At 46.0% G+C, this 26,470-nt stretch overlaps 1 protein-coding gene and 1 pseudogene across 9 annotated transcripts in view; both read right to left on the reverse strand.

Moving 5' to 3' along the window:
- Positions 1-665: 665 nt before the first annotated feature.
- On the reverse strand, positions 666-730 carry LOC130296078 (U2 spliceosomal RNA; annotated as a pseudogene).
- An 11,204-nt stretch (positions 731-11,934) lies between these two features.
- Positions 11,935-26,470, reverse strand: part of LOC130295119 (tumor necrosis factor alpha-induced protein 2-like) — a 43,600-nt gene continuing 29,064 nt past the window's right edge. For 4 of the 9 annotated variants that reach the window (XM_056545461.1, XM_056545460.1, XM_056545458.1 and 1 more), the window contains exons 10-15: positions 26,176-26,271; positions 24,814-24,934; positions 24,000-24,122; positions 21,763-21,912; positions 21,541-21,677; positions 11,935-12,421 (exon numbers count right to left, since the gene is read on the reverse strand). In XM_056545461.1, coding sequence (XP_056401436.1) covers positions 12,199-12,421; positions 21,541-21,677; positions 21,763-21,912; positions 24,000-24,122; positions 24,814-24,934; positions 26,176-26,271 — 850 coding nt within the window. In that variant the 3' untranslated portion in view covers positions 11,935-12,198. The remainder of the gene's footprint in view (positions 12,422-21,540; positions 21,678-21,762; positions 21,913-23,999; positions 24,123-24,813; positions 24,935-26,175; positions 26,272-26,470) is intronic. The other 5 variants (XM_056545463.1, XM_056545464.1, XM_056545465.1 and 2 more) reach the window with 4 other exon arrangements.

A 26,470-nucleotide genomic window follows, 5' to 3' on the forward strand; every position in this document is an offset into this window, starting at 1 on the left:
CCTCAACAAACCTACCCTTCACCTCCGGGCCAAAAGGCACTTGCAAGGATCCAGGTCCGATGCCCCTTTTTGTCGAAGCTACTAAGGGGCCGAAAATGCTCCTGGCTTCAACCTAGGCGTTAACCAAGGTATCAGCCATGGAGCGGTATACTGATGGCATCTTGACAGCAGCCAAGATGCCCAGGGGAGGCAGGGAGGCGAGGAACCGAATGGCCACACACACCTCCCCTAGACCGCCAGGAGGGACACCCAGAAGGGCTACCGCATCCTGACAATCCTGTGTACAAAAACAGACACATAAAAGTGGCACAGTGACAAACAAAAAAAATAAAAAATAAGTGGATGAGTGCAGATATACTGCCCGGTCATCCGGCCGGATCTATAAAAATGTCCCTGATCCTAGCCAAAAGGCCGCGATACCATGGGTGAGTGTCAAAGGTGAAGAGTAATGGTGCAGTGCTTTCACACCCATTGAGTTTCGGCACCTCAGGGTCACCACTCCCCAAGGCACAGAAGTACCTCGGCTCAACACCCCCCAACCTCATGGCGAGACCCGGAGGAAACAGGTCACATCAGGACAGCCGTTGAGCTGGTTATGTGGCACCAGCCCCAGAACGCCCCGGTACACCTGCTCCTCCATGCAGCAGCCATCCTACATCAATGGCAAAGACTAAACCTCTCATAAGAACAGATACTACACTTGATCTTAGCCAAAAGGCCGAGAAGCCTACGTTGGGAGGTTACCTGGAAACTACCTGCCTACTGAGAGGAATTGCCCTGGGGACAGCCTGCCTACTGGAGTTGAGGGATTACCCGGGGACTATTTTGCTTATAGGGAGAACTGCCTGGCTAATCTGGAGACTACAAGGCTGATTGGGGGACTGCAAATGTGGAATATGTGTTAGAAGGAGTCTAAGATAGTGTTTTTTGGCACTCTGCAGAAAAAAAACATGGCTGGAAGAAGTCGTCATGGAGATTTGGAGAAGAAAGAGAACGACGCAAAGAAGATGTCAGCTGTGAGTCACTGCTGGTATATAATGCTATATAGTCACTATATTAGTCTGAGGGGCGGGGGGGGGCAGACTAATAATGAGGTGGGGAGGGATCCAGGTCCATTCCCCTGGGGCCCATGAAAATTTGGTTACACCCCTGCTTAATGATGTGGTCTTTTTGAGAGGCTTCACTGTACTCTTTTGGGTGGATATTATACTACAGCTGCTTGACATTACATTCTACAAGTGAATTTGGTGCCTTCTACTACACTTTATATACACAAATCCCTATTTTCTCTTTAATGTCCTATTTATTTGTAAATTTCTCACTTACGTTGCTTGAAAATAAGCATTTAATGCGGTTCGCATTCACATTAATTTGTCTTTTCACAGTTCGGAGTTGAATTTGGTCTTCAAATCTCACAGGATTCTCCAGAAGTCGAGTGATGTATTCTAGGACCACCTGAAAATGAATCTTACCAATCACAACCTAAACAAAAAAGAAAGAAAGGTCACGTTTTTGCCTGCGGTCGGGAAACCGCATACGGCCGAAAACGAAGCCGTCCGGAGGCTGCGGTTCACTCCGGTCGGCTCATAGACTTGTATTAAATACGGTTCCCGAATACGGCTGAGTGCGGGCGCCGCAATTAAGCCCCGCCCCCCTCCTCCAAACCGTATACGGGAACCGTATTTAAGAAAACGTGGTGTGAACCCAGCCTTAGAGTGATTATTCCTTCCTCCACACCCTTCCTCCGACCTTTGTTCCTATATAGAGGGAGGTCCTGCTTAGGTTTTTTGCCCCCCCAAATGCAAAGTGATGGGGTCACAAGAGGGCTGGACACTGTCTCTCTAAGAGACCCAATACCATGGGCATCCGCAGAGGGATGGGGAGGGCCAAGATTTGGCTCCCCAACCCAATCCCCCCATTTCCCCCAGAAAAGTACTTGCTAAGGGTACGTTCACACATATGCAGATTTGAAGCGCAGGCTTTGATGCACAGGATTTTCTGTTGCAGATTTCAATGTAAGCTAAATGACTGAGCGCAGCTTCTAATCGGCAGTTACAAATCCTGCACATCAAATCTGCGCAGGATCCTGTATGTGTGAACGTTCCCTAAAGAGAAACTAACACCAGCATCAACTGCACTAACCTGTTGACCCATGCAAATAGTGATGGTTACAATGATTAGTATGGTGCTTATCATTTTTTTAAACCATTGCTCCTAGATATGGCCCAAAAAGAATCATTAGATGTGGTGCACTTGGAGCATTCCCTAGTCCTGAGGTACACTGGTATGGCTGCCAGGGCCGCCATCAGAGGGGTACAACTATTACCCCTGTAAGGGGCCCGGGCCCCCAGGATCCTAGGGTTGACTTTAAAGACGCACACAGCGTTAAACGTGACAGCAAGGAGGCAGCAGCTCCGTATTAGTCCAGCCCAGGCTTCCTGCACGACAACGGCTCTGCAGAGGCTGTCCGCCCAGGAAACAGAGAGAGAAGAGGAGAGACAGGAGCTACGGGGGAACGACGGAGAGGTGAGTGGTGTTTTTTGTTGTTGTTTTTTTTAGTGCTCTCTGCTGTCACCTCTGTCCATGTCAGGAACTGTTCAGAGCAGGAGGAAATCCCCATAGTGAACCCTCCTGCTCTGGACAGTTCCTGACATGGACAGAGGTGTCAGCAGAGAGCACTGTGGTCAGACAGAAAAGAACTACACAACTTCCTCTAGAGCATACAGCAGCTGATAAGTGCTGGAAGGATTACATTTTTATATAGAAGTTATTTACAAATCTGTATAACTTTCTGGCACCAGTTGATTTATAAAAAAAAAAAATGTTTTCCAGCAGAGTACCTCTTTAAACTCCCTCCATGTGTGAATTGGGTTTCTTCCAGAGTACCCCTGTGAGGTTTTCCTCTCATCTCTCACCACTCAGTGTAGCTGTGCCTTATGTAAATACTTGTGTGACTACTGCGGTATGTTCTTAGTGCTGCCCCTTTCTTTTAGCTCACTCACCCTCCCTTTAGCTTGTTATCATCATTATCACCATCAGCAGCAATTCAGTGCTTAGTGTAACCTCTTCCTTGTTCTGCTGCTGTTTGATGGTGAAATAAATGCAAAAAATGTTCTATTGACTTTTCTATTCTATTTCCTATTGACTCCCAGCAAACATCTGGTTGCCAAGTGTAATTCCTGTGTGTTTCAACCAGTACATTCTTATTAATACTGAACTACAGCAAAGGACTCGTACCTGAAAACAGGGTTGGCATAGGGGCCTGAGAGAAGTAATACATGATCTGACATAATGCATTATATCTGAAAAGTTCTCTTTCCGTACTTTTCCATGGCACAGTTTCCTATAACGAGACTAGAATGATTGTAGAAAACAAATTATGTGGCATGCAGCTTTTTGACAGAGGTCCCCTCCCCCCTTTTCCTGCTCCCTATTGTTAATGGGCTTCATAGTAAGTTGTGTTACTTACCTTCAGCTTCTTGAACATATCTTGCAAAAGTGCGTCATATCCAAGAGTCTCAAAATCCTGAAGGCGAAGACTGAGATTTTCCTTTGCTCTACTTTCTATTCTTGCGTCTTTAAGAAGGTCCCTATTATAAGGGGACAATTTGGTTTTAGCGCTATTGTCACTGAGCTACAGCAGCAAATAGACGCAAACGGTACAAGTAATATTTACCTGAATTCACGGCTGCAGTTGATATTTGCCATAGTGATAGCGCTGAAATGTTTCCGCTTTTTGTTCTTTGTGTATTCAACCACCAAATGCTGATACCTCCTTATACGGGGATGTATGAGGCTCATTTTTTTAGCCCCGATCTGTAGTTTTTAACAGGCCCATTTTTGTTTTGATGTAACTTTTTGATTGCTTTTTTTTTTATTTAATTCGGGAGATGCAATTAGTCACTAACTACAACTCCCAGCATGCCCTGATACAGCCTGTACCTCAGCAGCTGCCCCAAATGAAAACTACAACTCCCAGCATGTTGGACTATATAGTAGTATATAGTATAGATCAGTGTTTTCCAACCAGGGGTGCCTCCAGCTGTTACAAAATTACAACTCCCAGAGTGCACCTCTGGGGTATGGCGCTAACGGGGATTCATACGGCCTGACGAAGGGCCCGTTGGCACGATACGGACCGCGGCCGGCGTCTGAGCTCCCCCATTTCCATCTACCGCCATCCTGCAGAAGACCCCTGAGTGGGGATTCCATCTGCGAAATCTTATCCGAAGGACATTGATCGTGTGAGTGCTCCGTTTCCTTTTCTTCACTTTATTATGATTTACGCTTTATGCAGAATCCAACAAACTTCGTAGGTAACAGGGAATTGTCGGGCGTTGACAGAACAGAGAGGCTTCAAGTAGGTGGATTGAGGAATAAAAGCTTTATTCAGCAAGTATGCAACGCATTTCCCAAATTCCTGTAGTTATCCCTCCCTCATTTTTTAACTCTCGGAGTCCTCAGTTCCTCTAAGTAATAACATTTACTGGAAATTTATTTTTGGCTTCTTTGTGGCTGACACCGATGCGCTGTAAGAATTTTCCTGGTTTATAAAACCCATTTCCAAATTTGCAATACAACCTCTGCATTAAAGGAATAATGCGTTTCGAGGGTGACTCCCCTCTTTTTCAGATCAGGTGTGCTCGCCTGATCTGAAGAAGAGGGGAGTCACCCTCAAAACGCGTAATCTGTCTGTTTATTTTTTTTTAAATACATTTTCTTGTATACAATATTCTAAGGTATACATTGCATCATTTGTGCACCACCTGATGACCTAACCGGCAGCGCCTGGACGAATGAGGTTCTTTTCCATTTACGTCAGGACCTATGCGCCTGTGACCTCCGGCTTGCAGCCCCTCCTGGATATCAGTGAGTACCCCTATACAGGGTGATATGCGCTACCTTTATTAACATCTGGTGAGCAGCCACCTATAAGTACCGTGGGTTTCCCCACAATTTCACCTGCTGTTTGTGTTTAAGGGTAACACACGAGGCGCCGTTTCCCGGTCTTTTTTCTTTCTTTTATTTTTTCTGTATTAAAGGGGTACTCCAGAAGCAAAAAATAAAGGTTTTTAAATCTTCTGGTGCCTGAAAGTTATACAGACTTGTAAATTAAATTATATCTATACAGATTTTCTCCTGCTCTGGACCGTTCCTAACACAGACAGAGGTGTCAGCAGAGAGCACTGTGATCAGACTGGAAAGAACTGCACAACTTCCTCTGGAGCATACAGCAGCTGATAAGTACTGGAAGGGTTAAATGAGTACTATTGTGCCCATGTTTTTCATCCTATTGTGCCTGGGCTGTAAAAAATAAATAAATAAATAAAAAAAGAACAAACTCACCTTCCTCCGTTCCCCCATTGTGCCGCTATATCACCAGCCGACGCAGGACATCCATGCAGCTAGTCATAAGCTGACTGCAATGTGACGATTTGGTCACACGAAAGAAGAAAGGAGACCGGAGGACCGAAGAGCTATAGCGGCACAACAGGGGAACGAAAAAAGGTGATCTAATGTTTGTTTTGTGTTTTTTGCTAACCGGGCACAATAGGATGAAAAGCATTTTAACACTTCCAGTACTTATCAGCTGCTGTATGCTCCAGAGGAACTTTTGTAGTTCTTTCCAGTGCTCTCTGGTACACCTCTGTCCGTATTAGGGACTGTCAAGAGCAGGAGGAAATCCCTATAGCTAACCTTTCCTGCTCTGGACAGTTCCTGACATGGACAGAGGTGTCAGCAGAGAGCACTGTGATCAGACTGGAAAGAACTACAGTGATCCCTCAACTTACAATGGTCTCAACATACAATAGTTTCAACATACAATGGTCTTTTCTGGACCATTGTAAGTTGAAACCAGACTCAACATACAATGCTACGGACAGTCCAGATCTGTGAAACATGTCAGAGACTGGAAAATCTGACCAATCAGAATGGGCAAAAAAAAAAAAATTATTACTGAAGTGTATGCACTGACTGGTGTCTGGTAGCGCCCTCTACAGTACAGAGAGGTATTACATGTTCTGTACTCTTTACCTGTACCAGGGTTAGCTGCTCCTTTGGACACCAGGTGAGGGCGGCTCCATGTTACTTTTTTACTTACAGGACCCTGAAGAAGCTCCTTTCAGTGTTTCCCAAGCAGGGTGCCTTTGGCTGTCCGGGCATGCTGGGAGTTGTAGTTTTGCAACAGCTGGAGGCACCCTGGTTGGGAAACACTGACATAGACAGTGATTACAGCTCCCAGCAGATCTTTATTACTTTTATATATAAGGATTTGCTTTATCTATATTAGTTATCTACTTATCTTTCTTTAATCCTCACTTTTTCCTTTTTTTGGATGACATTTTGATGCCTTTAGAACCAATAACCAGGTTTCCATAGAGTTCTGGTCCCAAAATACAATGGTTTCAACATACAATGGTCGGCCCAGAACCAATTTATATTGTAACTTGAGGGACCACTGTACACAACTTCCTCTGGAGCATACAGCAGTTGATTACAAGTGGAAGGATTAAGAATGTTAATACAAATACTGGCACTAGTAGATTCAAACCATTTTTTTCCTTCGGAGTACCCCTTTAAGAGACTACAGGGCAAGTCCCATTTACTTGAATGGGAATGAGCTGCAATACCAGGTGCTGCCCTCGCACAAGAGTGGGGCCCTGTTTCTGGAAGGAAAGTTTGCTCTCTGCCAAGGGGATGTGGTTTTCTTAAAGGGGTACTCCGGTGAAAACCTTTTTTCTTTTAAATCAACTGGTGGCAGAAAGTTAAACATATTTGTAAATTACTTCTATTAAAAAATCTTAATCCTTCCTGTACTTATTAGCTGCTGAATACTACAGAGGAAATTCTTTTCTTTTTGGAATGCTCTCTGATGACATCACGAGCACAGTTCTCTCTGCTGACGTTATTATAATAACAATAACACTTTATTTATTGTTGTCCTTAGTGGAATTTGAACCCAAGTCCCCAGCACTGCAAGGCAGCAGTGCTAACCACTGAGCCACCATGCTGCCCTTAGCAAACATCTGCTATGCATGGTTGGTAAAATGGACAGAGATGTCAGCAGAGAGCACTGTGCTCGTGATGTCATCAGTGTTCCAAAAAGAAAGGAATTTCCTCTGTAGCATTCAGCAGCTAATAAGTACTGGAAGGATTAAGATTTTTTAATAGAAGTAATTTCCAAATATGTTTAACTTTCTGCCACCAGTTGATTTAAAAGAAAAAAGGTTTTCACCGGAGTACCCCTTTAAATTGACACACCTAAGTGCCTTAGGCTGCATTCACATTACTTTTGCAACATACGGCTGCCGGATCCATGGACTGGAGTCGAACAGTGACTCCGGTCGGCTCTTTTGTGCCCCGTATCCAGTTTTGTGACCGGACCTGAAACCGTAGTATACTACAGTTTTAGATCCGGTCACAAAACCGGATATGGGGCAGAAATGAGCCGTCCGAAGTCACTATTTGAATCCGGTCGGCTCATTAAAGTCAATGGAGTTCGGCGCCGGTCCGGCTGGGGTACGGGAGCGCTCGGTTTTCCCCTCTCCCAGCCGGATCCGGCAGCCGTACGCTGCAAGCGTAGTGTGAATGCAGCCTTATAAATGTGTTTAGTCTTTGGGATCCCCCCAAAAAAACTTTTCTGTATAGAAGTTGTGCTATTTTATAAAAACTATTGCAAAGGAAATAGAGAAAAAAAAATCCCATCTGAAGTGCATATGCATACACCAGTGTTTTCCAATGGGTGAGCCTCCAGCTGTTGCCACACTGGTTGGGAAACACTGGCATTCACATTTAGGGACTATGGTACATGCTCACTTATACTGACCGAGCGTGCATGTTTACTTTAACAGGGAACGGGAGATAAGTGGATGCCAGACACCTACAGTGCCAATGATCTCCCTGCAGAGGATTTCCAATCCCCCATTTCTATCAGCAAGAGACGAAGTACATTTTTGGCAGATTTTCATAAAAAGTGCCAAATTCCACCAAGAAATATCTACAGTAAAGCATTGTTTCCTGGCCAGTGTGCCTCCAGCTGTTGCAAAACTACCTCTTTATATTTTTATACTGTCAGCTTTCCTGATACAAAGCTCCAAATCCCCTGTATTGTTGAGATTTAAAGGGGTATTCCAGGAAAAACTTTTATATATATATATATATATATATATATACATATATATATATATATATATCAACTGGCTCCAGAAAGTTAAACAGATTTGTAAATTACTTCTATTAAAAAATCTTAATCCTTTCAGTACTTATGAGCTTCTGAAGTTAAGGTTGTTCTTTTCTGTCTAAATCCTCTCTGATGATACCTGTCTCGGGAAACACCCAGTTTAGAAGAGGTTTGCTATGGGGATTTGCTTCTAAACTGGGCGTTTCCCGAGACAGGTGTCATCAGAGAGGATTTAGACAGAAAAGAACAACCTTAACTTCAGAAGCTCATAAGTACTGAAAGGATTAAGATTTTTTTAATAGAAGTCATTTACAAATCTGTTTAACTTTCTGGAGCCAGTTGATATATATAAAAAAAAAGTTTTTTTTCCTGGATAACCCCTTTAACATTGATTCTCCTATACGCATGCATATATATATATATATATATAAAGTTTTTTCCTGGAATACCCCTTTAAAACACAACACATCCTGCATGCAGAATATTACTGAGGTCAGTGCGTAACAGGATAAGAGTCCCTGAGTGCCCCCTAGTATTTCCTGCAAGGGGGTGGGGGGCATCCTGTTATTTTCTGTCTTTGGAGGTTTTGTATTATTTTATAAAAATATATTAGGAAATTATTCATTCGACCTGACCTGCAAAATAGGGAAATTCAAGCTTGGAAATTCACGTCAAGGGTGAAGACAAGTGTTTCGGTGCCTTTGTCTACACATTGCTACAGTGTTTCTCAACTAATGTGTCTCCAGCTGTTGCAAAACTACAACTCCCAGTATGCCCGGACAGCCGTTGGCTGTCCGGGCATACTGGGAGTTGTAGTTTTGCAACAGCTGGAGGCATACTGGTATGGAAAACAATACATTACCAAAGAGGCTCCAGATAGTTCCAGATAGTTAAGCAGATTTGTAAATTACTTCTATTAAAAAATCTTAATCCGTTAAGCACTTGAGAGCTTCTGAAGTTGAGTTGTTCTTTTCTGTCTAAGTGCTCTCTGATGACACGTGTCTCGGGAACCGCCCAGTTTAGAAGAGGTTTGCTATGGGGATTTGCTTCTAAACTGGGCGTTTCCCGAGACACGTGTCATCAGAGAGGACTTAGACAGAAAAGAACAACTCAACTTCAGAAGCTCATAAGTACTGAAAGGATTAATATGTTTTAATAGAAGTAATTTACAAATCTGTTCAACTTTCTGGAGCCAGTTGATATATATATATATATAGAAAAAAGTTTTTTTTCCTGGATAACCCCTTTAACATTGATTCTCCTATACACATGCATGCTCAGTCAGAGTAAGCCACTGACAGACACCTGATGATGCATCTTTACCTCACACCCTTACCTCACACCCTTACCTCACACCCTTACCTCACACCCTTACCTCATATCTTTACATCACATCTTTACCTCACACCCTTACCTCACATCTTTACCTCACACCCTTACCTCACACACTTACCTCACACCCTTACCTCACACCTCTACCTCACACCCTTACCTCACATCTTTACATCACATCTTTACCTCACACCCTTACCTCACACCCTTACCTCACACCTTTATCTCACAACTTTACCTCACAACTTCACCTCACAACTTTTCCTCACAACTTCTCCTCACATCCTTATGTGGTATGGGGTGTGATGCAAAGGGCAGATGGAATTACCCTAGGGGCAGATGGTATTAACCCCATGTATTCATGACGCCAGGGCGTGATTGATCCACAATACCACCCGAAGGTATACCGCTGAATCCTGGGCTAGGCACAGGGGCAATAATGACTCCGACGCCAAGTTACGGACAACGGTAGCTTTACTAAGGTTAGACAGGTGGAAAAGTCTATACAGTTCAGCCAGGGCCCATGGAGGTGATCAGTTTACTTCAGAGACCTTAAGGGCTTGCTGTGACTTGTAGTAGAGGTGGACAATTTAGTGCAGTCCACGCTGGCTAGACAGATGACTTTGACTTGACTGACTTGTGACTGACAAGACTGTGACTGTGGTTACTTGCAGGTTTGTAGCTTGTGGCTGCAGACTGGACTTGAGGCCTCCTATGACTCTGGACACACACTTAGGCACCACTTGTCTGGACCTCAGCAAAGACTAAGAGAGCAGAGGCTCCACCCAGGGCTTATATGGGGGAGACTCTGGTGGGGTCCCATTGGCCACCCCTAGGTCACCTGGTCATTGGTACTTCCTGGGTAACAATCGCATGACAAATCACATGGTAAACAGTCTTAAAGATATAAAACTCTTACATATATAGTATAGGGATTATATACAATTACAATAAACAGATGCAGGGGAGGAGGGGGGGGGGGCAGAGGACACTGCAGGAGGCTGCCTGACAGGGCAGCAAGGGTATGGGGTAACACCTCCCGTACTGGGCTACCACACTTACCTCATATCCTTACCTCACAACTTTTCCTCACATCTTTACCTCACAGCTTGAACCCTGGGAAAGAGGAAGGATGGTGGCTCATGTCACTCGGTGTGGAGACTCCAGGAAGACAGAGGTGATTTCCTTTTGAAACAGCACCACACCTGTCCTCATGTTGTTTGTGGTATTGCAGCTCATTTCAGTTAGAGCCAATTTGTAATACTACACAGGTAAAGATGTTGTGCTGTTTTGAAGGAAATGTTCTCTTTTTTTATGTTCCTTACAACCCCCTAATGCCTTCTGCCTTAATTCCCAGGCTTTTATTTTTTCATCTTTCCATCTCTGCCTTTCAAATACTGCAGCATCTGAAGTATTATCAGGACTTAGACTGCATTCACACTTTGTTTTTACATTACGGGTGCCGGATCCGGCTGGGGGAGGGGCAAACCGGTCGCTCCCGTACCCCAGCCGGACCCGCGCTGAACTCCATTTACTTTAATGAGCCGACCGGAGTGAAACGGTGACTCCAGTCGGCTCATTTTTGACCCATATCCGGTTTTGTGACCAGACCTATGTTTTATCAGCCTTTTAAACCCACCCCTATGCTGGTGTTTGACCTGGGAGCTGTTTGTCACATAATTACCTGGGGTCATGTTACCTTGCTGCTAGCTGCAATATATGATGGGCCACCCTGACAATGCACTTAGAAACAGCAGCACTTGAATATAGCAGCTAATGAATTAGGCCAGCTACACTCCCTCACAAGCTCCTCCCCCAAAACAAATGTAAGACCTTAATGAGCTAGGCTCATTAGCAAACACACAATACCAAACACCTGAACAAATTCCTTACCTGTTCTGAAGCAGTGGTCAGCGGAAACACAGATGTTGCAGTTGAACAACTCCAAGTCAGTCTCCTGCAATATCTCTCCAAAGCACTTAGAAACAGCAGCACTTGAATACTGCAGCTAAAGTAATATTTCACACATTTCCATGCCAATCCACCATTCCCAGTTAAGTTGTGTAGGTAGGTCATGTACTGCACTCCTGAAGTAACCAAAACACCCTTAAAGGGGGATAAGGGATCCTCAATAATCATTACCATAAAACCCTGGGCCGTAGCCCAAAGTCACTGACTCCCCTATTATCCTCCCACCCCCTACTTTTAGGGGGTGGGAGGATAATAGGGGAGTTAGTGACACCAGGCTATGGCCCAGGGGTTTATAGTAGCACTTCTGAATATCAAAAATCTGGCGTGTGTCTTTCTTTTTGGCGTTCTTATAGGACAAAATGGTATCCCTCAAAATCGCTTTGGCCTTGTCCCAGAATTAGTGACATCTTCTATGTATTCTATGTATTCTATGTATCTTCAATGTATTCCAACTCTTAGCCCCTTCAACAACTCCCCGAATGCCTCCTCAGTGGGCCAGAATGTGGGAAGCACCAAATAAGATCCGTGCCCCTGGGGAACACCTCCACTAAGGGTAATAAAACCAGGAAATGCTTCATTACTAAGAATACAAATAGTTAGGTGCAATCCTCATTATTGACATTATGACATTTTTTAATGATTTATTGACAAGTTATGACTCAAAATGAGCTCCAGAATACTGAGTGGGAACATAGCCTGAGACTGGAGTTACATCAGGAACAACAAGAACAACGACAACACTCTGTGATCTGTGCTGGTGTTTTCCTCATTTGTACACAAACTGCGCTGTTAGAGGAATAACTTGGGATAAATGTGAACAGTCGTCTTTCTGGATCATCTCGTCTGATGCTGTTCTCCAATGCGTTCACGATCGAGTTCAGCGCGGAGATGTTCAGGTTCCCTTTGATGTATAAAAAGGCGATCACGTGTCTCTGGCTGGAAGAAGAAATTTTAGGCTCTTTTGTTCTTTTTGACAAACTTTAGAAAAAGACATGGGGGGGGGGGGGGACTTATCAAAACCTGTGCAGAGGAAAAATGGAGCAGTTACTCATAGCAACCCATCAGATCACGTCGGTGGACGTGGGTTTTTAACTCACCAGAGCACTTTTTTGGTTTTCTTTCCTTTTCGGTTTTAAAGATGATATGAATTTAAGCTACATTTTTTAGGACTATTTTTTTGGAGGAGCTGGAACCTTTTCTTCTCTTGTTGGATTGCATCGACCAAGGATATGGCTTGGCTACTGTTTCCTGTGCTCCCTGCTAATGGACACCTTCTCCTTGTATATCTGGGCATGTGGTGAGCTGAAAGTATTTTTCTCTTTTTTACGTCTCCGAACCCCTGCCTACCAGGAATCATCTACACATCTCACAAGACATTATCAATTCAACTGGTGAAAGCACCACAAGTCCCAGCAAGGCAACAGGGCTCCCAAGGGGTAACGCTGCATCCTCTCACTTGAGACTTACTGTTTGTGCATTACCACCTGCACCCTGCTCAGTAAACACAGTTATCTGTAACCTGTCATCGGTGTGTGTCTGGCCCAGTAGAAGCTGTCTCCAGCCTCAGACCGTGTAAAGGGTAACGGTGCCCTGGCGTCACAACGTGAAAAGGTATTTCTCCTAACACAAATGTGGCACCACACAACTCCTCCACTTTTCCTCTGCACAAGTTTTAATAAATCTCCCCGATGGAGTGTACCTAGAGGTCACCACAATGCTTGTAGGTACAACTTAGTTCACAAAGCTTTGGTTGCTAAACACTGCACGTTATGTCTTATTTATGGAAAAGTCCATAAAAAAAAAAAAAAGTCAAAACTCTTAGGCTATGTTCATATGCCAGAAATTTAGCATGGATTTCCACATATAAATCTGAATGAAAATTCTGTATGTGTTTATAGCCTTAATTACTTTAATTTGATCCCGCATTCATTACTTAACCCCTTAAGGACTCAGCCCATTTTGGCCTTAAGGACTCAGACAATTTAATTTTTACGTTTTCATTTTTTCCTCCTCGCCTTCTAAAAATCATAACTCTTTTATATTTTCATCCACAGACTAGTATGAGGGCTTGTTTTTTGCGCGACCAGTTGTCCTTTGTAATGACATCACTCATTATATCATAAAATGTATGGCGCAACCAAAAAACACTATTTTTGTGGGGAAATTAAAACGAAAAACGCAATTTTGCTAATTTTGGAAGGTTTTGTTTTCACGCCGTACAATTTCTGGTAAAAATGACATGTGTTCTTTATTCTGAGGGTCAATACGATTAAAATGATACCCATTATTATATACTTTTATATTATTGTTGCGCTTAAAAAAAATCACAAACTTTTTAACCAAATTAGTACGTGTTACGCCGAGCGCTCCGGGTCCCCGCTCCTCCCCGGAGCGCTCGCTTCACTCCCTCCGCTGCAGCGCTCCGGTCACGTCCTCTGACCCGGGGCGCTGCGATCCTGCTGCCAGCCGGGATGCGATTCGCGATGCGGGTAGCGCCCGCTCGCGATGCGCACCCCGGCTCCCCTACCTGACTCGCTCCCCGTCTGTTCTGTCCCGGCGCGCGCGGCCCCGCTCCCTAGGGCGCGCGCGCGCCGGGTCTCTGCGATTTAAAGGGCCACTGCGCCGCTGATTGGCGCAGTGGTTCCAATTAGGGTTTTCACCTGTGCACTTCCCTATATTACCTCACTTCCCTTGCACTCCCTTGCCGGATCTTGTTGCCTTAGTGCCAGTGAAAGCGTTCCTTGTGTGTTCCTTGCCTGTGTTTCCAGACCTTCTGCCGTTGCCCCTGACTACGATCCTTGCTGCCTGCCCCGACCTTCTGCTACGTCCGACCTTGCTTCTGCCTACTCCCTTGTACCGCGCCTATCTTCAGCAGCCAGAGAGGTGAGCCGTTGCTAGTGGATACGACCTGGTCACTACCGCCGCAGCAAGACCATCCCGCTTTGCGGCGGGCTCTGGTGAAAACCAGTAGTGGCTTAGAACCGGTCCACTAGCACGGTCCACGCCAATCCCTCTCTGGCACAGAGGGTCCACTACCTGCCAGCCGGCATCGTGACAGTAGATCCGGCCATGGATCCCGCTGAAGTTCCTCTGCCAGTTGTCGCTGACCTCACCACGGTGGTCGCCCAGCAGTCACAACAGATAGCGCAACAAGGCCAACAGCTGTCTCAACTGACCGTTATGCTACAACAGTTGCTACCACAGCTTCAGCAGTCATCTCCTCCGCCAGCTCCTGCACCTCCTCCGCAGCGAGTGGCCGCTCCTGGGATACGCTTATCCTTGCCGGATAAATTTGATGGGGACTCTAAGTTTTGCCGTGGCTTTCTTTCCCAATGTTCCCTGCATCTGGAGATGATGTCGGACCTGTTTCCCACTGAAAGGTCTAAGGTGGCTTTCGTAGTCAGTCTTCTGTCCGGAAAAGCCCTGTCATGGGCCACACCGCTCTGGGACCGCAATGACCCCGTCACTGCCTCTGTACACTCCTTCTTCTCGGAAATCCGAAGTGTCTTTGAGGAACCTGCCCGAGCCTCTTCTGCTGAGACTGCCCTGTTGAACCTGGTCCAGGGTAATTCTTCCGTTGGCGAGTATGCCGTACAATTCCGTACACTTGCTTCAGAATTGTCCTGGAATAATGAGGCCCTCTGCGCGACCTTCAAAAAAGGCCTATCCAGCAACATTAAAGATGTTCTGGCCGCACGAGAAATTCCTGCTAATCTACATGAACTTATTCACCTAGCCACTCGCATTGACATGCGTTTTTCTGAAAGGCGTCAGGAACTCCGCCAAGATATGGACTCTGTTCGCACGAGGCGTTTCGTCTCCTCGGCTCCTCTCTCCTCTGGTCCCCTGCAATCTGTTCCTGTGCCTCCCGCCGTGGAGGCTATGCAGGTCGACCGGTCTCGCCTGACACCTCAAGAGAGGACACGACGCCGTATGGAGAACCTCTGCCTGTACTGTGCTAGTACCGAACACTTCCTGAGGGATTGTCCTATCCGTCCTCCCCGCCTGGAAAGACGTACGCTGACTCCGCACAAAGGTGAGACAGTCCTTGATGTCTACTCTGCTTCTCCACGTCTTACTGTGCCTGTGCGGATGTCTGCCTCTGCCTTCTCCTTCTCTACAGTGGCCTTCTTGGACTCTGGATCTGCAGGAAATTTTATTTTGGCCTCTCTCGTCAACAGGTTCAACATCCCAGTGACCAGTCTCGCCAGACCCCTCTACATCAATTGTGTAAATAATGAAAGATTGGACTGTACCATACGTTTCCGCACGGAGCCCCTTCTTATGAGCATCGGATCTCATCATGAGAGGATTGAACTTTTGGTCCTCCCCAATTGCACCTCGGAGATTCTCCTTGGACTTCCCTGGCTTCAACTTCATTCCCCAACCCTGGATTGGTCCACTGGGGAGATCAAGAGTTGGGGGTCCTCTTGTTCCAAGAACTGTCTAAAACCGGTTCCCAGTAACCCTTGCCGTAACTCTGTGGTTCCTCCAGTAACCGGTCTCCCTAAGGCCTATATGGACTTCGCGGATGTTTTCTGCAAAAAACAAGCTGAGACTCTACCTCCTCACAGGCCTTATGATTGCCCTATCGACCTCCTCCCGGGTACTACTCCACCCCGGGGCAGAATTTATCCTCTCTCTGCCCCAGAGACTCTTGCCATGTCCGAATACGTCCAGGAGAATCTAAAAAAGGGCTTTATCCGTAAATCCTCCTCTCCTGCCGGAGCCGGATTTTTCTTTGTGTCCAAAAAAGATGGCTCCCTACGTCCTTGCATTGACTACCGCGGTCTTAATAAAATCACGGTTAAGAACCGCTACCCCTTACCCCTCATCTCTGAACTCTTTGATCGCCTCCAAGGTGCCCACATCTTCACTAAATTGGACTTAAGAGGCGCCTATAACCTCATCCGCATCAGAGAGGGGGACGAGTGGAAAACGGCATTTAACACCAGAGATGGACACTTTGAGTATCTGGTCATGCCCTTTGGACTGTGCAATGCCCCTGCCGTCTTCCAAGACTTTGTCAATGAAATTTTTCGTGATCTGTTATACTCCTGTGTTGTGGTATATCTGGACGATATCCTAATTTTTTCTGCCAATCTAGAAGAACACCGCCAGCATGTCCGTATGGTTCTTCAGAGACTTCGTGACAACCAACTCTATGCCAAAATTGAGAAATGTCTGTTTGAATGCCAATCTCTTCCTTTTCTAGGATATTTGGTCTCTGGCCAGGGACTACAGATGGATCCAGACAAACTCTCTGCCGTCTTAAATTGGCCACGCCCCTCCGGACTCCGTGCTATCCAACGCTTTTTGGGGTTCGCCAATTATTACAGGCAATTTATTCCACATTTTTCTACCATTGTGGCTCCTATCGTGGCTTTAACCAAGAAAAATGCTGATCCCAAGTCCTGGCCTCCTCAAGCAGAAGACTCCTTTAAACGACTCAAGTCTGCCTTTTCTTCGGCTCCCGTGCTCTCCAGACCTGACCCTTCCAAACCCTTCCTATTGGAGGTTGATGCCTCCTCAGTAGGAGCTGGAGCTGTTCTTCTACAAAAAAATCCTTCCGGGCATGCTGTCACTTGTGGTTTTTTCTCTAGGACCTTCTCTCCAGCGGAGAGGAACTACTCCATCGGGGATCGAGAGCTTCTAGCCATTAAATTAGCACTTGAGGAATGGAGGCATCTGCTGGAGGGATCAAGATTTCCTGTTATTATCTACACCGACCACAAGAACCTCTCCTACCTCCAGTCGGCCCAACGGCTGAATCCTCGCCAGGCCCGGTGGTCTCTGTTCTTTGCCCGATTTAATTTTGAGATTCACTTTCGTCCTGCCGATAAGAACATTAGGGCCGATGCTCTCTCTCGTTCCTCGGATGCCTCAGAAGTTGATCTCCCTCCGCAACACATCATTCCACCTGACTGCCTGATCTCCACTTCTCCTGCCTCCATCAGGCAGACTCCTCCAGGAAAGACCTTTGTTTCTCCACGCCAACGCCTCGGAATTCTCAAATGGGGTCACTCCTCCCATCTCGCAGGTCATGCGGGCATCAAGAAATCTGTGCAACTCATCTCCCGCTTCTATTGGTGGCCGACTCTGGAGACGGATGTTGGGGACTTTGTGCGAGCCTGCACTATCTGTGCCCGGGATAAGACTCCTCGCCAGAAGCCCGCTGGTTTTCTTCATCCTCTGCCTGTCCCCGAACAGCCTTGGTCTCTGATTGGTATGGATTTTATTACTGATTTACCCCCTTCCCGTGGCAACACCGTTATTTGGGTGGTCGTTGATCGATTCTCCAAAATGGCACATTTCATCCCTCTTCCTGGTCTTCCTTCTGCGCCTCAGTTGGCTAAACAATTTTTTGTACACATTTTTCGTCTTCACGGGTTGCCTACGCAGATTGTCTCGGATAGAGGGGTCCAATTCGTGTCTAAATTCTGGAGGGCTCTCTGTAAACAACTCAAGATTAAATTAAATTTTTCCTCTGCATATCATCCCCAGTCCAATGGACAAGTAGAAAGAATTAACCAGATCCTGGGTGATTATTTGCGACATTTTGTTTCCTCCCGCCAGGATGACTGGGCAGATCTCCTTCCATGGGCCGAATTTTCGTATAACTTCAGGGTCTCTGAATCTTCCTCCAAATCCCCATTTTTCGTGGTGTACGGCCGTCACCCTCTTCCCCCCCTCCCTACCCCCTTGCCCTCTGGTCTGCCCGCTGTGGATGAAATTTCTCGTGACCTTTCCATTATATGGAGAGAGACCCAAAATTCTCTCTTACAGGCTTCTTCACGCATGAAGAGGTTCGCGGATAAGAAAAGAAGAGCTCCCCCCGTTTTTTCCCCTGGAGACAAGGTATGGCTCTCCGCTAAATATGTCCGCTTCCGTGTCCCTAGCTACAAGTTGGGACCACGCTATCTTGGTCCTTTCAAAATTTTGTGTCAAATTAATCCTGTCTCTTATAAACTTCTTCTTCCTCCTTCTCTTCGTATCCCTAATGCCTTTCACGTCTCTCTTCTCAAACCACTCATCCTCAACCGTTTTTCTCCCAAATCTGTTCCTCCCACTCCTGTTTCCGGCTCCTCGGACGTCTTCTCGGTCAAGGAAATTTTGGCTGCCAAAAAGGTCAGAGGGAAAAATTTTTTTTTAGTAGACTGGGAGGGTTGTGGTCCTGAAGAGAGATCCTGGGAACCTGAGGACAACATCCTTGACAAAAGTCTGCTCCTCAGGTTCTCAGGCTCCAAGAAGAGGGGGAGACCCAAGGGGGGGGGTACTGTTACGCCGAGCGCTCCGGGTCCCCGCTCCTCCCCGGAGCGCTCGCTTCACTCCCTCCGCTGCAGCGCTCCGGTCACGTCCTCTGACCCGGGGCGCTGCGATCCTGCTGCCAGCCGGGATGCGATTCGCGATGCGGGTAGCGCCCGCTCGCGATGCGCACCCCGGCTCCCCTACCTGACTCGCTCCCCGTCTGTTCTGTCCCGGCGCGCGCGGCCCCGCTCCCTAGGGCGCGCGCGCGCCGGGTCTCTGCGATTTAAAGGGCCACTGCGCCGCTGATTGGCGCAGTGGTTCCAATTAGGGTTTTCACCTGTGCACTTCCCTATATTACCTCACTTCCCTTGCACTCCCTTGCCGGATCTTGTTGCCTTAGTGCCAGTGAAAGCGTTCCTTGTGTGTTCCTTGCCTGTGTTTCCAGACCTTCTGCCGTTGCCCCTGACTACGATCCTTGCTGCCTGCCCCGACCTTCTGCTACGTCCGACCTTGCTTCTGCCTACTCCCTTGTACCGCGCCTATCTTCAGCAGCCAGAGAGGTGAGCCGTTGCTAGTGGATACGACCTGGTCACTACCGCCGCAGCAAGACCATCCCGCTTTGCGGCGGGCTCTGGTGAAAACCAGTAGTGGCTTAGAACCGGTCCACTAGCACGGTCCACGCCAATCCCTCTCTGGCACAGAGGGTCCACTACCTGCCAGCCGGCATCGTGACAGTACGTTTATAATCCCTTTATTTTGATGACCTATAACTTTTTTATTTTTCAGTATAAGCGGCGGTATGGGGGCTCATTTTATGCGCCATGATCTGTACTTTTTTTTGATACCACATTTGTATATAAAAAACTTTTAATACATTTTTTATAATTTTTTTTTAATAAAATGTATTAAAAAAGTAGGAATTTTGGACTTTTTAAAATTTTTTTCGTTCACGCCGTTCACCGTACGGGATCATTAACATTTTATTTTAATAGTTCGGACATTTACGCACGCGGCGATACCAAATATGTCTATAAAAAATGTTTTTTACGCTTTTTGGGGGTAAAATAGGAAAAAACGGACGTTTTACTTTTTTATTGGGGGAGGGGATTTTTCACTTTTTTTTTACTTTTACTTTTACATTTTTTTACATTTTTTTTTACACTTGAATAGTCCCCATAGGGGACTATTCATAGCAATACCATGATTGCTAATACTGATCTGTTCTATGTATAGGACATAGAACAGATCAGTATTATCGGTCATCTCCTGCTCTGGTCTGCTCGATCACAGACCAGAGCAGGAGACGCCGGGAGCCGCACGGAGGAAGGTGAGGGGACCTCCGTGCGGCGTTATGAATGATCGGATCCCCGCAGCAGCGCTGCGGGCGATCCGATCGTTCATTTTAATCGCGAACTCCCGCAGATGCCGGGATCTGTATTGATCCCGGCACCTGAGGGGTTAATGGCGGACGCCCGCGAGATCGCGGGCGTCGGCCATTGCCGGCGGGTCCCTGGCTGCGATCAGCAGCCGGGATCAGCCGCGCATGACACGGGCATCGCTCCGATGCCCGCGGTTATGCTTAGGACGTAAATGTACGTCCTGGTGCGTTAAGTACCACCTCACCAGGACGTACATTTACGTCCTGCGTCCTTAAGGGGTTAAAGGGGTACTCCCGTGGAAAACTTTTTTTTTTTTTTAAATCAACTGGTGCCAGAAAGTTAAACAGATTTGTAAATTACTTCTATTAAAAAATCTTAATCCTTCCAGTACTTTTTAGGGGCTGTATACTACAGAGGAAAGGCTTTTCTTTTTGGATTTCTCTGATGTCACGACCACAGTGCTCTCTGCTGACTTCTGCTGTCCATTTGTGGAACTGTCCAGAGAAGGAGAAAATCTCCATAGCAAACCTATGCTGCTCTGGACAGTTCCTAAAATGGACAGCAGAGGTCAGCAGAGAGCACTGTGGTCATGACAGAAGAGAAATCCAAAAAGAAAAGCATTTCCTCTGTAGTATACAGCCTATAAAATGTATTGGAAGGATTAAGTTTTTTTTTTTATAGAAGTAATTTACAAATCTGTTTAACTTTCTGGCACCAGTTGATTAAAAAAAAAAAGTTTCTACGGGAGTACCCCTTTAAGTTAAATTTTGCATGAAATTTGCACAAAATCTGCCTTTTGCTGAGAAAAAAAGCCACATTCACTTCAATGGGCTCCCGCAGCTGAATTCCGCGAAAATATCAGACAACACTTATATTTTTGCAGAATTCAGCTGTGGAAGCACATTGAAGTGAATATGGCTTTTTTTTTCTTAGCGAAATGTGAATTTTGTGTGAAATTTAACTTACATGGGCACAGTCGGATCCAAAAAACTTTTCATCTGTTGTTACTGATGAAAGTACTGTCCCCTGTGGTCCCCACAAGTAACTATCACCCAACCAGAGTACGTTCCATTGATCTCCACCCTCTGCTTCCTGTCACTAAGCCATTTACATATATCCTCCCCTAGTTCGTTTCCTCATTTTATATATTAAGCTTTTTTGTGGCACAGTATGAAATGCCTTAAAAAAGTCCATATACATACCATCCACAGCTTCACCCCGATCCAATCTACAACCGACCTCCTTATTTTCATTGAGATACCCCAGAAAAGCATCTCTCAGAAAACCCCCAAAAATCTTACCCACAGCAGATGTTAAACTTACAGGCCTATAGTTCCCTGGTGCCTTTTTGCCATGTTGTACATCTGTACCTCAAGTTTTATATCAATGTCCCTTTAACTTTTATAGGTCCCGATTTAAATGTCTTACCTGATATCCGGGTATTCATTAGCCAGCATCCCTACTTCCAGCTTAATTGCTTCCACATCTTGAAGTCGTATGATCTCAGCAATCCTGTGGATCGCATTATTCATCCACTCGGCTTCTGGTACTTGTGCATCATTTAGCTGTAAAAGGGGGTAGCTATAACTGTTAAAGGAATCAGGCCCCCACCGCCTATACAGAACATGTGCCCATTTTGGCAGTACTTACCTGATCAGTACAGAACGTGGTTAAGAGATTTGCAGTATTGTGCATTTCATCAGCCAGATCCTTCTGCTGCTCTCTATTGTGATGCCTGATATCTATAATTTTTGTTAGATATTCCTTGACTAGGTGCTTGTGAACCTCACCAGCCATAACCTGTGGGGGAAATAGATTTATAGAACATTAGTAGTGATTGTTGGGGCACCCCAGATCACTGATATATTTAACCCTTGTTGTTCTTTTATCAATGCAAAGTTTTAACCAAGAGAATGATAAACAAAACAAACAAATGTATGTGGACTTTAAACATCCCATCCAAAACCATAAGCATTAACTCCTTAAAGGGGTACTACACCCCTAGACATCTTATCACCTATCCGCCACTGGGACCTGGATGTTTTTCTAGAGAGTAATAATATTACAGGTTATGGATACTAGATTTATGGGGATAGAATGTTGATCCAGGGATTATTCTGATCGCCATATTGGGGTCGTTAAGGAATTTTTCATGGGGCAGTTGGCATCAGCTTCATTGGGGGTTTATGCCTTCCTCTTGATCAACACAGTAGGGTTTTAGGTTGAACTCGGCGGACTCTTGTCTTTTTTTGACCTTACAAACTTTGTTACTATGATTAGACCACTGAGCAAATTGGCAACACAATTTTACCCATTTCAGATTGTAAGATTAACTTTGATTGTGGCATCTAAAGGGTTAATGTGGACATCGGCCTGAATGGTGCTGTTTGGCATTAGCCATGGGTCCTAGCTGCTGATAGCAACCAGGGCCTCCTGCATATAAAGCATATGGGCAAATGATATACATGTACACCCTTCATTGTTAAGAAGGAAATGGGATTTTATAGGACCTTACTATTGAAGGTCTATTCTTTTTATTATAATAATCATAATTCTTTTATATTGTGCATACAGATTCCGCAGCACTTTTACACTGCCCCGAAATTGGTCCCTGCCCCATCACTATGTTTTGCAGTGCGGAAGCCAACCCACACAAACAACAGGAGGACATCCAGACTTGTTGCAGATGTTGTCCTTGGTGGGGTTTAAACCTAGGACCCAAGTGCTGCAGGGCAATGGTGCTAACCACTGAGCCACTGTGCTTATCACAGTATGTAGGCCAATACCCCATTGGTGGCGGTCCAACTCTTGGCATCCCTGCCAGTGAGTGGATTGGAGGGACTGTGGCCTCTTCACTCCCTACCGGGCATTCAACAGCTGATGTTCCTGGTATTAGAGCTTGTCCTATTCACTACAATTGGAGGGATCTAGCGGGAGCCTGCTGCATACTCTTTTATTACCATCCTATTGCTCGGTGGACAGTAAAGGTTCTCCACTCCTAAGGTGAGGGATATTGTTATGTAGGATCTCTGCACACATCTCTCATCTGTACAGTAGTTTTTTTAGTATTTTTATTTTAAACATTTTAAGTTTTATTGACTGAATGTCAGGGCTCTTGCTCCGGCCGGTCACTCCGGCCGGGAGCACTCTCCCATGTTGCCCTCTGCTCCCGGCAGTGCCGAGGTTCGCATTGCAGGGCACGCCCGCATGTGATCCCCCGACTGTCGCTCACCTTCTGCCCCATCCTCTTCTTTCTCTGGTGCTCCTGTTTCTCGCACTGTGGGGTGCGCTCGCTTGTGAGCCGCGATCTGTCCTCCTCTTGCCTGTCTCTGCCGGCACGCGTGTCCCTGCCTCCTAGGGCGCGCGCACGCGCCAGTTATTTGAAATTTAAAGGGCCAGTGCACCAATAATTGGTGCTTGTTAAAACAATCCTATTTAGTTCTGGCACTTCCCACTGTTCCCTGCTGGATCCTTGTGCCTAGTGAAAGCGTTCCTCTGTGTTTTGCCTATTAGTGTTCCAGACCTCCTGCTAGTGACCTGACCTCGCACCTTTGTTGCCTGCCTCCTGACCTCCTGCCTGTGACCTGACTACGCTTCTTTGCTGCCTGCCCTTGACCTTCTGCTATGACTGACTATTCTTGTGTACTCAAGCGCCAAGTATCACTTAGGCAGCCTGTGTGGACGAATCGTGTCAGGGGTAGCGACTTGGGTGCCACCTGCTGCAGCAAGACCATCCCGCTTTGTGGCAGGCTCTGGGGAAAACCAGCAGCACCTTAGACTCCGCTCTCCGATACAGTTCAGTCATCATCCACACAGGTCCAGCGGATCACCTTCCTTCAGCAGCCAAAACTGAATATACAAAAACACCTAACATTAACATCTCTCACCTGGCGACATGAAGCTTCCAATGTAGTTATGTTGGACATATATGTCATGGCGGTGGTAATAATTTGCGACATTATATTTTCACTGTTCAGTCCCCTTGTCTGGCTGATCCGTCTAAAATCAGACTAAAGAGTTTACTTCATTAAGTATACATATATTCATCTACATGAAGGTAGGCACATGTATCACCAGCATGTTGGTTGACATCAACCATATCCCCCTGGACAAAGTGGTACTCTTATTAAGGCTGTGCATGGGGAGCAGGGTCATAACTATAGGGGGTGCAGAGGTAACAGTCGCATTGGGACCCTGGTGCCTAATTTGGCAAAAAAAAGGTGCTTCTGCCCCATAAGAATACACCATTATAAATGTTACAGTAGTCCTGGTGCCCTGTTACACATTTTGCGTTGGGGCCCTAAAGCTACTCTGTTGGGGAACTAAGGCATGCACCGAGAAAGTAAGTGTTGTTACTCACTTAATGTAAGGGCAAAACACAGTGTGAACACAGGCTAAGCCCTTACGCACATGGCAGCATTAGAGATGTATGGTATATGGACCAATAATACGGCACCTGTAGTTTGCTATGGGCCTATACTAACATTCTGTAGACCTCGCTATAAGCATGGCCTTCCCCCATCTCATACCATGTTGTGTAGGGTATCATAAAGGCACCTAGAGGTGTCATACAGAGGCCCTCACAGAATGTATTTCGCCTTCTAGTGATGGTGATTTAAACCTACAGACACCCCAACAACCAGAGTGATTCCCCCATTGTAGACCTGTGTATTATTTCTCTATGTACAGTGTGATACGTACTTTTATGCCTTGAAATAAATCCTGCAGGAGGATGCTGTAGCCTTCTTTTTTGATCTTTGTAAGGACAGAATTGATTTGCTGCTTTGTATCTTCATCAGTTCTTGTAACTTCAGTAAAAACTCTGTAAGGACAACAAAGTAACATGACCGCTTTGTATGGACCCCTCCTGACACTGGCTAAACATGATTAACCTACATGTCCTTCAGGAACAACATCCATAGACAACAGATCGTGATCAGATTGAAGGGGCTGTCTCATTTAAGATGACCACATTATAGACATGTTGGCTGAACCCACTGATTCCTGTAGGAGAGGTCAACTCTTGAACGTCTAAGTGGGCACATCTGTGATGCTGTATTTGAGATGCCCGATCCACTGACTTAACACCCCCCCCCCCTTCTTCTCAATGGGCACACATGCACGACCAAGCTGAGCGTGCATGTGTAAGTGGTAAACATACGAGCATTCACAGCTATCTTAGGCATATGGCCAGCTTTAGACCATTGCAGTTTGGTTGTTCTATAGTATATGGCAGTGTTTCCCAACTAGGGTGTTTCCAGCTGTTGCCAAACTACAACTCCCAGCATGACCGGACAGTCAAACAGCTGGAGGCACCCTGGTTGAGAAACACTGGTATATGGTCAGAACCCATCCTTAAAGGGGTACTCTGGCCCCAAGACATCTTATCCCCTATCCAAAGATGTCTGATCACTGGGGGTCCCGCCGCTGGGGACCCGCGCAATCTAGCATGCAGCACCCACCTGTAAGTACTGCCGGAAGGCTCTTAGTCTTATGCCTCCTGACCACAGGGACAGAGTATCGGGGGCAGAGTCGTGATGTCATGCCCTGCCCCCTCAATGCAAGTCTATGGGAGGGGGCATGACGGACGGATTTCAATGAATACGTTACAAGGTATACGGATTCTTTTCCCACAGAACTATACACTCAGTGGCCACTTTATTAGGTACACCTTGCTAGTATCAGGTTGGACCCCCCTCCCCCCCCCTTTGTCTTCATTCTTGATGGCATACAGAGTATTTAATAGAAGAAGGGTCGGGGACTGCTCAGCGTTTGGAACAAACTGTTCCGAACACTGGAGCCGGCGCCGGGAGCTTGTGACGTCATAGCCCTGCCCCATCATGATGTCACACCCCTCCCATAGACTTGCATTGAGGGGGCGGGGCGTGATGTCATGAGCTCCCGTCGACGGCTCCTGAGTTCACAACAGTTTGAGTAGCGGAGTACTTTAAGTATTGTAGATTAGACATAATACCTCATGTCTTGATTTAGGATGACCCACAAGCTGACAACCAGACAGCACCCGGTGCTGTACACCAAAGTGTGTGTTATCGACGTCCTTACCTGAACTGATAGCAGCAGTACATGTTCACAGTGACGATCTCTTTGAAAATATTCCTTGTCCTATTCTTTACAAAGATCGTAAAAAAATTCTCATATCTAAAACACAAAGTTACATTGTATCATTGCAATTTAAAAAATACATCAACGGTTTATATGTTTATGCAACTATAGTCATTCATGGAAAAGGCAGATACGGTTCACCCGACTGTCTAGACCCGTCCCGTTCTTCTCCTGTTAAAACGGACTTTAAAAAAAAAACAGTCAGTAATGGAGGCAAACGGATATTAGGCTGTGT

Source organism: Hyla sarda, chromosome 11 (assembly GCF_029499605.1).
Source record: "Hyla sarda isolate aHylSar1 chromosome 11, aHylSar1.hap1, whole genome shotgun sequence".
NCBI lineage: Eukaryota > Metazoa > Chordata > Amphibia > Anura > Hylidae > Hyla > Hyla sarda.